The sequence below is a fragment of the Leptinotarsa decemlineata genome, unplaced genomic scaffold, assembly GCF_025532065.1.
Source record: "Leptinotarsa decemlineata unplaced genomic scaffold, Ldec_3_MD MMD2_tig00001719_RagTag_RagTag, whole genome shotgun sequence".
Lineage (NCBI taxonomy): Eukaryota > Metazoa > Arthropoda > Insecta > Coleoptera > Chrysomelidae > Leptinotarsa > Leptinotarsa decemlineata.
In genome coordinates, this window is record NW_027412569.1 from 4,048,646 (window position 1) to 4,064,644 (window position 15,999).

The window sequence follows — 15,999 nt, forward strand, 5'->3', positions numbered from 1 at the left end:
ACTTTGGATGGACATGAAAAACTGACGTGTTCAAGTTGCAAGGAAAGAAGAAAATGCACAAAGTCTCTATCGATCCATACGTTTCCCCGTATTTTGGTGATTCATTTCAAAAGATTTTCTCAAACAGAAAGAATTAGAGGCAAGTTAAATGTTGCCATCGAATTTCCTCTAGATGGATTAGATATGAACAATTATGCAGCAAAAATGTGACTCCTTGTCGTTATAATATATATGCACTTTCGAATCATAGTGGGCCTACCTGCAGTGGACATTATATAGCATTCTTCAGACATCCTTATACTGGCACGTGGCACGAATACAATGATTCACACGTGTCACCAATTTCACCAAAATCGCTTGTGAGTGGAGATGCATACATCCTCTTTTATGAAAAGGAGGAAACGAGTTCGCACCTTTGAGCGTTTTGAAATGTTATTTTTGTACTGTTGTTTTTAATGTTATAATGAACTAGATGTTACTTATTAACTGAAAAAGAAAATATCATAATTGCTTCGAAGATTGGAAAAAACGCTGGCGCTATTATATCTGAAGAGGACAAAATAGAAATTGATGAATAAATGAATATTTTTTGAAAAAAATTAAAATTAACCTTATGTTTTCAACAGACGAGTAAGTTGACTTGTGATTCTTGTTCAAAACTGTATATTGCCCAAACACGGAGAATATTTTCTCAAAAAATAAAAGAACATAGTTGTAGTTTCTTGAATGTGAAGAACAATTCCACATTTAAAAAAAATGTTTTGACTGATGGGCTTGACTTCGATCATTACACTTGGAAAAGGTAGGTTTGAAACTCAAACTTTTGGAATGTTTGGAAATCAATAGATTCATGAATTCTAGAAATTCACTTAATGAAATCATTAATAGAATTGACAACTTTCCCTTTGTTGTTTTAATTTCAATCAGTTTGTATCTGAACGCAGGTGAAATTATCAGTCATGAAGCACGTAGAAAGTCATATGATTCAAATTGTTAACGGTCAATTGGGGTGACATTGCCCAATTTAAAAATTCAAGTTGATAATTTTCACATGACCCATTTTTTGATATAGAATTTGTACCTTTAGAATGTGGTTTGTAGATGTAATTTATGTAGTTATTTTATTTTCATTCCCCCTCCTAAATAAAAAATAAAATATGGGTGGGCAAAGTCACCTCGTGAAGTGGGGCCACTTTGCCCAACAGATGTTTTCTTTGTATAACAAAGCTACAAAGTCACCTTCTCAGGGTGTTACAAGAGCCACAGTAAGGACAAAAAATGCTCAAAAAGTCGATAATAACTAGTACAGTTGCCAGGACTGTCGATATAAAAGTTTTTAAAATTTACTGGATAAAAACAGTCGTATTTTTTGGTGATTTCAATGCTTTCTCTAGCTGAAGGATGAGAAAGTAAAAAAACTAAAATCACAATGTAACACTTCAAATAAAAGGAGGTGGGCAAATTCTTCATTACATTTAATAATAATAATGCTGAGTGATGAAACTCACCTTGTTTTCGTAGAAGCTGTGTATATGTAATTATGAAGAGCTCAAATTTTCATGGATAACACACGTTACAAATAAAACAGTTAATTGGTGATAGCACCTATGTGGAACGACCTAATATCTATAGAATATCTCGTTGTCATTGAGGAGATATGTTTCATTGACTGCAGGTCCTCAAACGACCTTTCAGCTACTTACTATGGAGGCGCGAAACTGCTTTTTCAAAACTGGGCAAAGCTACTCCAGAAGACAAAGTCACCCCAATTGACATACAAAGTACTATAGTTTGTTCAGTATTGTCTGAGAGAAAAAGAAATTCAAGAATGCAAACGTGTCGCTACATCAATGAAAGCAACATAGTCGTCTCAAGCAAATAGCACTGCAATTCACCCACAAAATCATTGAGATATGTCTACCCTCTATATCTCTTGAGGACGCCGCTAACGAGCCATTAAAATGGGATTATGCTACAAAAAATTCGAAAACACCGACAAAGAATGCGAAAATACCGCCAAAAGAACTGCTCGATGTTTTTTCTGATATTACGTTTAAGATAATATTAATAGGCGTCGTACTGGGGGTGGTAATATAAATTTTCCATTGATATATTCTGTATGATGAGAAGATAATTAAAATATGATGAGAACTAATTTTGTTTGAATATTTTATTTTGGAAAGGACAATTTATATTCGAAATAGTTTTTATTATTTAGAATTGTTACCTTCTACAGATCTATAAAATAATCAGAATATTAAATTTACAAATAAATACAAATGTAGAAAGGGTAGAAAGTTACTGCATTTGATAAATTAACTTTTTATAAAAAAAATCAAATTTGTCATTGACTTAAATTTAAAAAATTTTGCATATCAAAAGAAATATGTATCATCTGATTACGTTTCAAAGACTTTATCATTTTCTTCATCCAACCTATTTAAATCAAAACATTATAATTTGTCGTTATGATTCGTCTTTTGATGTAAATAATGTAAGTTAATAAATTACATAACAGGTACATTGTCGCTCAGGGAGAAAAGTAACGGCCCTGCCACTGCACCCCATTTCTAAAACTCCAATCAATTCAAGCCTCCCACTCAACAATCATATCATCCGAAAGCAAAAACATCAATCTTCGCTTACCGAAACTAGCAGTAGCTGAGAGCGGGGTTGGGGCGGAAACTCATTTTCCTCGGAGCCTCCGTACTTTCCAATCACCATAGTCAACACTTCTCTCTTCAGCAGCCGCCCCACTTGCTCCAGTTTCCGGGTCTCACACTCGATGTCCACCAGGAAGTCAACCTGGTTCTCGGCGTTTTGTGATGGCCTGGATTCGATGTGTTGAACGTTGATGCCGAGGTCTTGGAAGGCTTGAAGCGCCCGAACCAGTCCGCCGACTTGATTTTTCAGAGTGAAGATAATGGAAAGCTTCTCTTTCTCTTCAGGTTGTTTTTCTTCGCTTTGAGATTGCTGGAAATAATTATTGAAAGTAGTACCACAATACCTCAAAATTTGAATGACGAATTCCGTTTTCTAAACGAAAATTTTGTTGTTCAAAAATTCCTTGAGAACAACCACGTTCTCATTCGTTGAATATGAGTAGGTTTTGATCATGATCTTGAGGTTTCAGACCATTTTTTAGCAGATCCCACTATTTTGGAAACTGACATCTTTGTACTTTTGGAGAGTACCAAATTCGAAAACATTTATCGAAAAACGATATTATTCAAAATAACCAATCTGGTTTTAGGACAGGGCATAGCTGTCCTTCGGCTCTTCTAAAAATTACTGATGATATAATTGATGCTACTGATTGAGGAAAAGTATCTGTTTTGATTACTAGATTACTCTGAGGCATTTGATACTCTCAATTACATAATATGACAAGCAATTTTAATTTCGTAGGGATCAGCAAAAAAACCACCAAACTTCTATCATGCTATTTGAGCGATAGAACTCAAACAGTACTATATGGTGGAAAAGTTTCTAAATTTTCAAAAATTGACAAAGGAGTACCACAAAGATGGTCGGTATTGGAGCCCCTATTCTTCAGTCTATAAACTTGCAATTTCCCGAAGTCCTTCCTATCATGCATGTAGCACTATTATGCTGATGATATACAATTATATTTGTCATTCAAATCTAAAGAATACTCTCAGGCTATTAGTGTTTTGAATTTTGATCTATATAATCTTGAGCAATTTTCTAATAATCGTTGTATGAGAAACATACCGCTGGAGTTGAAAGAACTCTCGTTATCGACTTTCCGGACGCGTATCATCAGATTTATCGATAAATAGTGAGTTCTATTTTTATTTTTTGAATTCTGTTCATTTTTTCCACTCTTCATCTTCAGTTCGATCTGAGAATTATTAATTAGTTCGATCTGAGAATTATTAATTTACCTACAATGTTAAAAAAAAATATGAATGTTTCCTTGACTGATCTTTATCTTCAATTTAAACTGAGATTTATTAATTTATTGATGTCAATGTTCATATCCTTGTAAAGTAGGTAGATACATTTCAAAGTAATCAATGTTTTTTATGTTTCTTCTGATTTGCCATTTAGTACTATGTTTTGGATTAGGTCGAAGAACAGATGTCAATCTGCACCTTTTGGTGCCAATTGCCATACTGAATCTCGCCCATTTACTTTTTTTTAGTTCACATGTATGAATATAACTGTAAATTAACGAAATACCTTTATTATTATTATAATTATCATTATATAATCACCTTCCTACCATACTAAAAAATACCACAGATATCAAAAAGTTCGGGAGTACAGTTAAAGATCTCTTAATCAAAAAAGCTTATTTTTCCATACATCAAATCAAATCAAATCCTTTATTTTCCTGTTCGACAATTTCATAAGTAATTGTATTAGGAATAGTCAGTAAAGCTAAAATTATAAACTACTACACTAAAACTAGAAGCACACACGAAAACGCATGCACACACCACACATACACTTACGTTAAATAATCATCAACACTGTAATACGCATTCAGAACTAAAAAAATTTTAATCTTTGTTTTGAACATCTCTAATGTTTTGCTTTCTTTTATTTCAGTTGGTAAAATATTGAACAAACGAGGACCTGCAACATTAGGACCTTTAAGAGCAATCCGCCCTCGAGCTTTTATTTTGAAAACGTAGACACAAATTTCCATTATGTACAAGCAGGGTAAAGTCAGTATTTGTAATTTCTTGAAAAAAGGTTCATAGGACTCCATGTAACTTATACCAGTGATACTTCTGATGATTTTTTTTTAGCCAAAAAAACTTTACCTGCGTTGGTTGACCAACCCCAGAAACGTACACCATAGCGCAATCTCGACTCCACTTCAGCATAGTATATAATTTTTAGTTGATCTAGACTGAGAATATAGCTAAGATTTCGTAGCTTGAATGCTAAAGAATGCAATTTTGGTATAAGGCCATCACAATGTACTTTAAAATTAAGATTTTTGTCAATTTCAACACCCAAAAACTTAGTACTTTTTGACAATGGAAGCAGCTGATTATTCACATCAATATATAGTGGGTCAAGAATTTTTTGATAATTACAAAATCGAATAATTACTGTTTTATTTGGATTGAAAACAGCTAAATTGTCATATATGGATTGAATCGCGGTATTAGTGGATTTTCCACTTCGAAACCCATGCTGCGTATCCGAAGTAATGTCATTTCTGTCATTTCTGTCATGAATTCTAAATGCTATTTTATTTTTCAATATTCATCTAAACTCATCTATCTCCTCAATGTTTTATTTGTGAAATTGCAATGTTAGTATTTTTTATATTTTATGACATGAACTTCATTTTTTTACAAGACTTTGTAATCTTCCGACAATAAAGCATATATTGATTGACTGATTGATAATCAAGATGACATTATTATTGCATACTCCCCAAAATGGGGAGCCGTATCTCAGATGGGATTCGATTAATGCATGGTATATTATTTTAGCAGCAGTAGATGCTTATGAAATATCTGTAAAACGTAGAATTGTCGAATTTCGCTTTTTCGAGCTCCATTTCGAATGATATAAAAAGGCAGAGGAACTTTGAATACTATTCCATATTTGTCATGAACCAATCTGATATAAATAAACTCAGTTGGACTGCAACAGTGGAACTGAGGAAAAATGCCCTAGGAAAACCTATAGTTGGAATTTCAAAGTTCATTATTTTATAAACTGAAAAAACTATTTTCAAAATCAAAACAGAGATGGATAGGTAGTCAAAAGTTTTTCTAATAAAGAATTTCTTGACCCCTCTCCATAATTGATAGCCCTGCTCATAGGGTTGAAGAAATCGGAATATTTTTTGAGTTGAAACTTGTCTTCTGCACAAATAAAGCAAGCAATAATCTATTGTTTGATTATATCCAGAAGATGAAAAAAGTTATTCCATTAAGCACTTTTTTGGTAATTTCACCATCATTCCTTTAGAACCTTTAGAAGATCGAAGAACAATTGAATAATTGCTTATTTGAGGGAGAAAAACATCGATTTGATAACTTATTTCCCGTATTCTTCTGATTTATCACCAGCAACGAGCTTTTTTCTGACTCAGATAGAGGTTTTCTTGCCAACGTTTCGAATTTGATTACATTCTTTTTCAGGGCAGGAATTCTACTGAATTCGAAACATCGGCAAGAAAACCATTTTTTTAAAGAAAAAAGTTAACCTGTTACTCAACCAAACTTTTCCAGAAAAATTATTGGATCACTAAACTAGTTAACTGTTTTCAACCTTGTATAAGAGTTTACTAGTTCTAAAGCGGAAACCGCTTAAAAATTTTATAGTGCCCTACTAAAAAACAGTATTGAGGTAGGGTAGAACACTGGATAACTCAATGGAGACGGGTGGAGGGGTCCGAGTTGCTTGAGTGCTTTAAATAATACCGCTCAGTTCGTTGAAAAGGTAGAATACGCCTGTATTGTCTGACAGTGAAAGTTACATACACTTTGAATATCAGAGCATGTATAGTCGAAGTGAACGATATTGTGCACTCTTGAAGTAAGCGGCACTCTCAAAGGCCAAAAAAACCAATACATAGAAATGAACCGGCAGCGAACTAGTCCACGTGTATTGAAGACGGTTCGTATTGGATAATGTTTACTAACCGAGTTTTATAATTTGCTGAAGAGTCATAAAATCGAATTTGGAGTCATGTTACGGTAACGAATAGAAATCGGGGCATGCGGGGATGGTTATCGCCGTCGTATTTAGTTCAGGAACTGATCGCGATTTGAGTGTTGAAATTCGATATTGGTGCAGTTGTAATTACTTGAAATTTTTGTTATCTGTTCAAAATGTGGCGTCCTTGGACAAGTACTAATAGTAATAACGAGTGTGATACCAAAGCAGACTTTTTCCAGTGTAGTGATTTCAATAGCGATGGCGAACAATGCGAATAAGATTCGGATGCATTTGAATATTGAAACACAGAGAGTATGTCTCGTTGTATATAATAATATACATCTCAAGTTTGGTTTCAAGGGAAACTATTACAAGAAACATCAGATTTGACCGAAATTCCTTTCTCAAGTGTACGTAAAATAGTCAAAAAAAAAACCTTATGAACCAAAACCTTTAGATGTTCAACTGAACTTAGAGCAAATAATTAAATATAGACAAGAACAATGGTAGACAATGGACGGAACTTGGTATGACACTCACGACACAGTTACGAAAGGATGGATTGATAGTTCGACAATGTGTGCACCTAACATGCCTGCAAACAAATGATGGCGACTAATCATTGTGCATTGTGGAGGAAGTAAAGGATGGGTTCCCAATTCTTTGAAATTATGTGGAAAAAATTTAGGACTTCAATGTTGACTATCATAACATGGAAGCTAATCTTTTCGAAGAATGGTTTGAAAACACATTGATCCCAAAATTGGATGCGAATAGTGTAATAGTTCTTGACAACGCTTCCTATCATTCACGACAGCTCATCAAAATACCAAATGAACATTCGAGGAAAAATGAAATACAAAGTTTTTCAATAGATAACAATTTGTGTTTTGAAGATTATTATACCAAAAACCAACTACTCGAGGTTTTATAGACAAAATAATTTGAAATAGTGTTTGCCCTTGAGAGTATTGCTGAAAAGTATAAGACACCATAGTGAGACTTCCCCCCTATTTTTGTGTTTTAAATCCTATCCAGTTGATTTGGGGAAAATTGAAACAAAGCATGAGGCGTAAAAATAATTTTCAAAAATTTGATAAGAAGATAATAGAGCTAATTAAAGAAGAAGTATTTAATATTACCGAAGAAGGCTGACAGAAAAGGATTAAAAAAGTAATTTCATTTTAAAAAGACTATACAGGGTGTCCCTGGACTTCCTCTTTTCCTCTCGGGAATGTATAGATGGGGTCAAAATATCACAAGTACTTCATATAACTTTTTTTCCTAAAAGTCTTCGTAACCAAGTTACGGACCCTCGAAGTTACAAAATGAAAAATGTTTTTCTTTGATAACTTTTCAAGTGAATATTCAAAATCATCCAAATTTTGCTAATTGACTAAACAAATGAATTCCTTCGATGAGCTTTCATGCAGGAGTCAGTTGTTTTGCTACAAAGTCAGGAACGGACTACCCCCGATGGTCCACACCCCAAAACTTTGAAATGACAGATATTTTTCAATATTTTTCAACAAATTAAGGTTACTTGGACAATTTTATGAATAAAAGTACTCGTGTGGAAAGTCGATCGGAGCAACGAGTCTTGATAAAAATGTAGTTTCACTCGACGACATCAAACCCGCTCGTCCACCATTATTTGAAATGAATAATTATCAAAGCAGAAATAATAATGATAACGTTAATTCAACAACATGTATCCTGAGTTTTTAAGGAAAATGGAAATGATAGGTAAAATGTTCATAACGAATTTTTATAATGCAAACAAGTTTAACTAACGAAACTCAAGAGCCTCAAGAGCAAACAGAAATGAAAAATCCGCTACAGAAACTGCTCGATATGACCACCTTCTCTCTCTATACATTTTCTTAGTCTGCGAAGACACCCTCTCTGTACTTGAAATAGCATTCCAGGGTCGTTTTGTATGGCTTCACAATGTAATGTTATTCTATTCAACAATGCATCTCTTGTGTGAATAGGTGTAGCGTAAACAAGGCTTTTTAGATGCCCCCACAGAAAGAAATCCAATGGATTTAAATCCGGAGACCGCGATGGCCATGAATATGGCCCACCTCTACCAATCCATCTATTGTGGAAAATATGGTTCAGATGGTCACGCACAATCAAACTAAAATGAGGAGGAGCGCCATCATGCATAAACCACATATCTCTTCGGGTTTGCAATGGAACATGTTCCAAAAGTCCATTCTAATCGTTCTGAATGAACTCCAAATAACGTTCTCCATTCAATCGGTCCTGTAGAACGAATGGTCCTATAAGATGGTTTCCTATGATACCAGCCCAAACATTCACTTTGAATTTCCGTTGGTGTTTGGTTTGCAATATCCCATGGGGATTTTCTTCGGCCCATATATGGAGATTATGAGAGTTGATAACTCCATCTCTACTGAAACCTGCTTCATCAGTGAATAAAACTCGATTAATAAAAGGCATATCCTCTCTTTGCCTATCCATGAACCAATTGGCATATTCCAGTCGTGCTGGAAAATATTGAGGTGTCATGGCATGTACCTTCTGGATGTGAAATGGGTGGAGCAGTTGTTCCCTAATTATTCTATGAATAGTGGACTTGGATGTATGGAACTGTTCTGATAGATTTCTGATGCTCATTGAAGGATCATCAGCGACGGCTTCCAAAATATTTTCCTCCAATACAACGGTACGTACAGTCCTAGGAGCGCCCTCACCACCTCGTTTTGGCCAAACTGTACCTACAATAATATCGAAATAAAACAACGTGCTCAAATTAATTATCAATTATTACATACCTGTCTCCCTCAAGCTGCGATCGACACGCTCGAATGTTTCTCTTGACGGTACCGTTCGATTGGGAAAATGCTCGGAATACAGACGACGAGCTTCTGCAGCATTACAAAATGCTCGTCCATAAAATACATGCATATCTGCATATTCATTGAATGTAAACTGTTCGGCCATATCAAAAAAATTCAAAATATCCTATAGAATATTGACAATACAATGATAGTCATATGACAACGCACCACTCAACAAAACAAAATCGCATTCCAGTTTCTCATTTTTTATCAAAACTTTCTAAAAGGTTTTTTTGTCAACATCTGTGAAAGAAATGGAACATAATTATTCCCTGGATATTTTTCACCTGATCATGTGCAGCCGTTTTTGTAGTTCATTCGTTTGCTTTTTATTAGTATAGTAAATATTTTTTCCGATGTGCGTTTTTTCAGCTAAATTTAGATTCGTGTTAAAGAATTTCTCCCATAAAATTATAATTATCAGTGAAACTCCTCAACAGTTTAGCTGTGAAGAAGAATTTGAAACATTCGAATGTTGAGTTTCATGAGATTCAGATAACTGATCAACACGAAACGTGATTATTCCACACGTATTATGTACATACAAAATATGGAATGAATTCGATATTTCATAGTAGAGTAGCTTGTTAGTTTAAAAACACCACGAATCTACAGAACTTGATATTTCTTTTGAAAAAATATCTGCTATCACAATTGTGACTTAAACTTCCATATAGGTACTGTACTTTTTGTTTACGACTTCATTTTAGCATACTTTGTATTATTCCTGTTATAAATGTTGTTGAATTAACGTTATCATTATTATTTCTGCTTTGATAATTATTCATTTCAAATAATGGTGGACGAGCGGGTTTGATGTCGTCGAGTGAAACTACATTTTTATCAAGACTCGTTGCTCCGATCGACTTTCCACACGAGTACTTTTATTCATAAAATTGTCCAAGTAACCTTAATTTGTTGAAAAATATTGAAAAATATCTGTCATTTCAAAGTTTTGGGGTGTGGACCATCGGGGGTAGTCCGTTCCTGACTTTGTAGCAAAACAACTGACTCCTGCATGAAAGCTCATCGAAGGAATTCATTTGTTTAGTCAATTACCAAAATTTGGATGATTTTGAATATTCACTTGAAAAGTTATCAAAGAAAAACATTTTTCATTTTGTAACTTCGAGGGCCCGTTACTTGGTAACGAAGGATTTTAGGAAAAAAAGTTATATGAAGTACTGGTGATATTTTGACCCTATCTATACATTCCCGAGAGGAAGAGGAAGTCCAGGGACACCCTGTATAGAGATTGGAAACCATATCAATGGTGGAAATAAATTCATTATTGATTTAAATGACAACAGTGATTGTGAAACAGGGAATACGAAGAAGCGATCGATTGTATATATATATATATATATATATATATATATATATATATATATGAGTATGTAGTATTCAGAAGTATTTTCAATTATCACCCTGTTATTTCAATCCCTACTTTCGCACTCATCTATATAATTGAATAACGAAATTAGTTAGCTCTCTAACTATATTACTAAAGGGGAGCTGTTGGAAAGTAGGTTGCACCAGATCATTTACCTGAACTATACTTCGGATTGAAACAATTATAAGATATTTGTATGAACACAATTGTAAACTCTGCATAATAATGATATAGAGTGTTTTGAATACAAGGAAAGCATTTTAATTCAATTCAACGACTATGCACAGCAACTAGATATGGAATCAAGCCATGAGAAATCATATTGTAATACTCCGAAAGACTTTTTGTCCTTCCAAGTTGAACAAAAAATGTATGAACACCAATTTTCGTCTCCTCTAAAAACTTTTGAAGTCTTTTATAACAGCGTTTTTGAGATAACTCCGCGTTGGAGAAACTGATGAAAATTATGTTGAGGATTGGTTTGAACATATGTAATTTCATAGCAATTTCAAAAGAGGCTATTTTTAAAAACAATAAAGTAATTTGTCCTCTGAAATACATGTAAGGTGTCCCTCGTATGATTATTCCTGATAATGAGTAGAAGGCTGTGAAGTTTCTGCTCATGTTTTGTAAGTATGAAGATTAAAAAAATTGATGGCTGAAATCTCTTTTCGTTAAGCCGCTAATTAATCTTCTAATTAATTTATTGTCAGTTATCAGCACTCACCTGCGGCTTCAAACCGATTGGACTATCCTCTTTGTAGTTCCACTCTTCGCCACTCCGATACAACCAAAGCCCCAGAAGCGGTTTCCCGGAGCCGCTCATCTTCAACTTCTTGTTCCGGCACCAACAAGTGCCGAAGCCTCCGGCCTGCTCGATTTATAAACTTCTAGAGGACTGCCGCGGTGCGCAGCACACTTTGATTGGCAGAATCACCGATTTATCGCGATTCTTCCAGATCGCGATCTGGGATTTTGAGACTTTATGAGACTAATTGGAGTGTCTTGAAAGACGCTGGCATTCACTTTGTCGTATGAAAAGGTTTATTCGTGTCACTGGAACGTTTTGTAGCTTGCAATATATATAATTTTTATTCGAATATAAAATCGAAGTGATTGTTTATGGTTGTCTATGATCTGGTGGTTTTTCATCAACTGTTCTTAAAATATATGCTCCTGAAATGATCATATTTTTGTAAATCATTTTCAACATTTTTAAAGGTTACGTGTATTTTTGTCAACACGAAAATAGGTGAAGTAGAACCAATTCATACAAAAAAAGTTTGTCAATAAATTAAAGAATAGCTACTACATCTACCAATTGAAAAAACTAATGAAAATAACAAAGTTCCATCTCAACTTCATATATAGATCAAGTATTTGAAGGAGAGAATGAAAAATTCACATGATTTTTTCACATTTATAATGAAAAAATTTATTTTTTCTCAATATGCAAATATTTGTAGTACTGTATTCTACTATAAATATTTACTAGAGCTCCTGAATTTCAGGAATTCAGGTCGAGTAATGTGGTTGAAAAAAAGTTTCAGTAGATTCTTACATTCAACAGATTTAAAAACTGAAGACGGTTATTACGTGAAAAGTAATGATCCTACATTTCTCATCTGTCACTGAAATTTCCGACAAACGCTTTCACTAACCTGTTGAAACAAAGAAAAGCCGCTCTTTATTAACTTGTTTTAAATTGAGGCTGCCCGGAAAATTATTATCTTCTTGATAGAGATGAGAAATGTTGAGCGTTACAGGACTGTAATGAATCCCTTCTATCGATTATACCCAACAATAAATTCTTTATATGAGAACAAGGATGATTGAAATTTCCAATAATAATAATAACAACGATTCATTTTTCCAAGAAACATACAATGTTTATAGCAGGAAATAAAACAATAACTAAGTACGATTGAAAGATTATTGATTCTGATAATGCAGTCAACAAAACTATATACTTTCAATATTCTATTCGACCAAATTTCTGACCTTTATTCAAATTATCTAAAAGAACAATTTGTTCAGGCTAGTGGCAACTCACTTACACTGTAGGTTAATGGACTGAGACCTATCAGAAAACAACTACTCCTCGTGCTAATACCACGAAGGGTGTTTGATTATATCCGACAGATGTCAGTGCAGAAGTCTTCACAAAAGCAGTTCCTGTATATGCTATTGACGATACAACTGCTGGAATCGATTTTCAATTATTGGAACGGGCACACTTGCAGACCAGTTTCGGGCAATTTGGCCCTCGTCAGTGCAAGGTAGTGTTCATCATCAACATGAAGTATCATTCCTCGAATAAGGCTGAAGCGAACGACACACAACATGTTTGTCATCACCCCATCTGCCCATAAACGAGGTACTAAGCAATTGATGAAACATGGTTCCATGATACCACACGTGGACTGCACGTGGTGAACCGACTCCATAGCGTGCAAAGACGCAACAGTTGGTTGGCAAGGTTATGGTATCAGTATTTTGGGATGCGCATGGTATGATATTCATTGACTATCTTGACAAAGGAAAAACCATCAACAATGTACCATCAAGTACAAAACACAAGCACTACAGGAAAATCCTCAAGGATCTATCAGAGCGGTGCCTGTGCGAAAGTAGTGATTCACATTGAATTTGCATCGCTGGAGGTTTAATCCATTTGGAAAAACGTTTTCAGGAAATTTATTCCACATGAACCCAGTTCTCCAGATGGAAGAGTTTCCAAACAGTTCGAGGTGTACTGAGAGCATCAAAAGAGCAAAGAGTTCTGTTGCTCCCAGATGATCATGCTTCGCATACAACTCTGAAGAACATTGAATTATGTAGAGAAAATGGCATAATTTTGTTTATATTTCCCCCATACTGTACGCACAAGATAAAGCCACTGTATTGTGATATTTTTGGACCTCTAAGAGAAGCAATTAATACAGTTTGTGACAATTGAACGCGAAGCAATGCCAAGAAGCCATAACCATCTATGAAATCTGCATTTAATGTAGCAATCACTGCAAGGAATGTCAGTGCTGGTTTTGCTGCAACAGGAACATGTCCCACAGACATATCTGGATCGTCCCAGCCCAGAACTAGAGCAATCCGTTTCAGAAGTTGTGGAAATTCCAACAGAAAGAACCATAACTCCATACAACTGAGTTGAACCTCAAAACGATGAGCAGTATTTCTGATATGTACCGCTCTTGGTGGAATCAAATGTGCCAAGTCACTTGAAAACCTCCCGTGAAGTATCTATAGGAGAGAAACAAATCTTCAACCTTTCTTCGATGCTATCAAGGTTTCACGTGATGTTCGCGTCTCCAATCAGACGTATGGCTCTTTTCTGGATGGAATCCAGTAACGTCAGGATATGTTTAGAGGCAGAGCTCCATACATAAGAACAATACTCCAAAGAAAGTTTGATCTAAGCTTTATAAAGCATCAACAGTTGATGATGTTCCGAGCTTTTGAGAAGTAGGCTTTGCAATACCAGCGACATGATTGTGCCAAGACATATTGGTGTCCATTTTGACCCCCAACAAACTCATCGAAGCAGAAAGCGGAATTGTACGACCTGACACTATTATATCCGGTTCGGAGACATTTATCTTCTTGGAGAAAACCGCTGCCTGGGTTTTTATAGCATTGAATTGAACCTGGTTACTTCCACCCCAATTCGAAATTCCTTCTAGATCCAAAACAATATATTGGATTCTTCGTTTTTTACAATGAGTCATTGATATACAATAGAAAGAGGGTTGGAGACAATATGGATCCCTGTGGAACACCAGCATTGATGGTAAAAGTATTCGAGAGTTATTCATCGACTGCCACTAGCAGGAACGTTCTTGCAGGAAGCTGAAGAGCCATACACAGAAATGATCAACGTTTGGCCAGCAAACCCTCATGCCACACACGGTCAAATAGTCCAGTCATTATAGTAAGTTCACCTCGGAATTCGAGATACCCAGCTGTAAGTCTGTAAATACTTGTATATTGACACCCTAAAAGTTGTCTGAAAACCTACATATGGTAGGGTGTACGCAACTATTAAATTTCAAGGTCAAAGGTCACAAAAATCGGTTTCTTGCGCTTTTTTTGTAAATATCTCATTTCCTATTGGTTTTTTGCCATTTGTATTCATTATCAATATTGTAGAATACAAAATTCTCTACAAATTTGGTTCAAAAAAATTTTTCATACGGTGAACCGTTTTCGAAATAAAGGGCGGAGAGCGCGCGGTCACAGGATCACTTCAGGTCAACCGGTGCCTCCGGTCGAAAACGTGCCATATATAGTTGATGAACTATCGATAAATCAATGATTATAAATATTTGTCAATTTTTATAAACTATTATATTATATTTTATAATTTTTTTCCTAACCTATCCACTTTTTATTCAGTATTAATTTATTCAACAACACTTACCTGCCTATGTAATTGCAGAATTGTTAATGAAAATATAGAAATTATATTTGAGTTTTAACCTAATCAATAACTTCTTGCATGATGAAAAAAAAACAAATAAATTATGAATTAATCTTTTTATTAAAAAATATGTATTACATTTATTTTTATTAAAAGTAAAAAAAATGGAATAAAGGTACAAAAACTACAATTTATAATTTTAATCATCTTCTTCCTCTTCATCGTCGTCTTCCGGCTGCTGTAAATTTCAAACTGGTCTTCATTATCGTCTTCAACGACATTTGTCTCAAATTCTTCCATGATTTCGGGTTCCATCTTCGTTAATGTCGCTCTGATATGGTAGAGCATTGAGACAAGCTTACCCATTACATTGGCCATAAGCTAAAGAGCATTGCAAGCCCGCTTTCCTGCATCCGCATCGCGAACCACAACCACTCTTGCAGTTGCAGAAAATTGTATTTAGCAAATCTTCTGGAGCAGGTGGTAAAATTGTCATGATAGGCTTCAGAAAATCGTTTCGCATTGCCCAACCCCATACCTGGGGTTCCAAATCATGCCCTAACAAAGTTTGAACTTGATAATATACACGTTTGAAATGTTGATGAGCAGCTGCACTTGTTGGTAGAATATTTGAAAGCTGCACA

At 34.8% G+C, this 15,999-nt stretch overlaps 1 protein-coding gene across 1 annotated transcript in view; it reads right to left on the minus strand.

The window, feature by feature from the left end:
- Trhn (tryptophan hydroxylase) overlaps window positions 1-11,794 on the minus strand; it is a 31,760-nt gene extending 19,966 nt beyond the window's left edge. The window contains 3 exon segments of the mRNA XM_023159469.2: window positions 2,647-2,670; window positions 2,673-2,973; window positions 11,648-11,794. Coding sequence (XP_023015237.2) covers window positions 2,647-2,670; window positions 2,673-2,973; window positions 11,648-11,746 — 424 coding nt within the window. The 5' untranslated portion in view covers window positions 11,747-11,794.
- Between the last annotated feature and the right edge of the window lie 4,205 nt (window positions 11,795-15,999).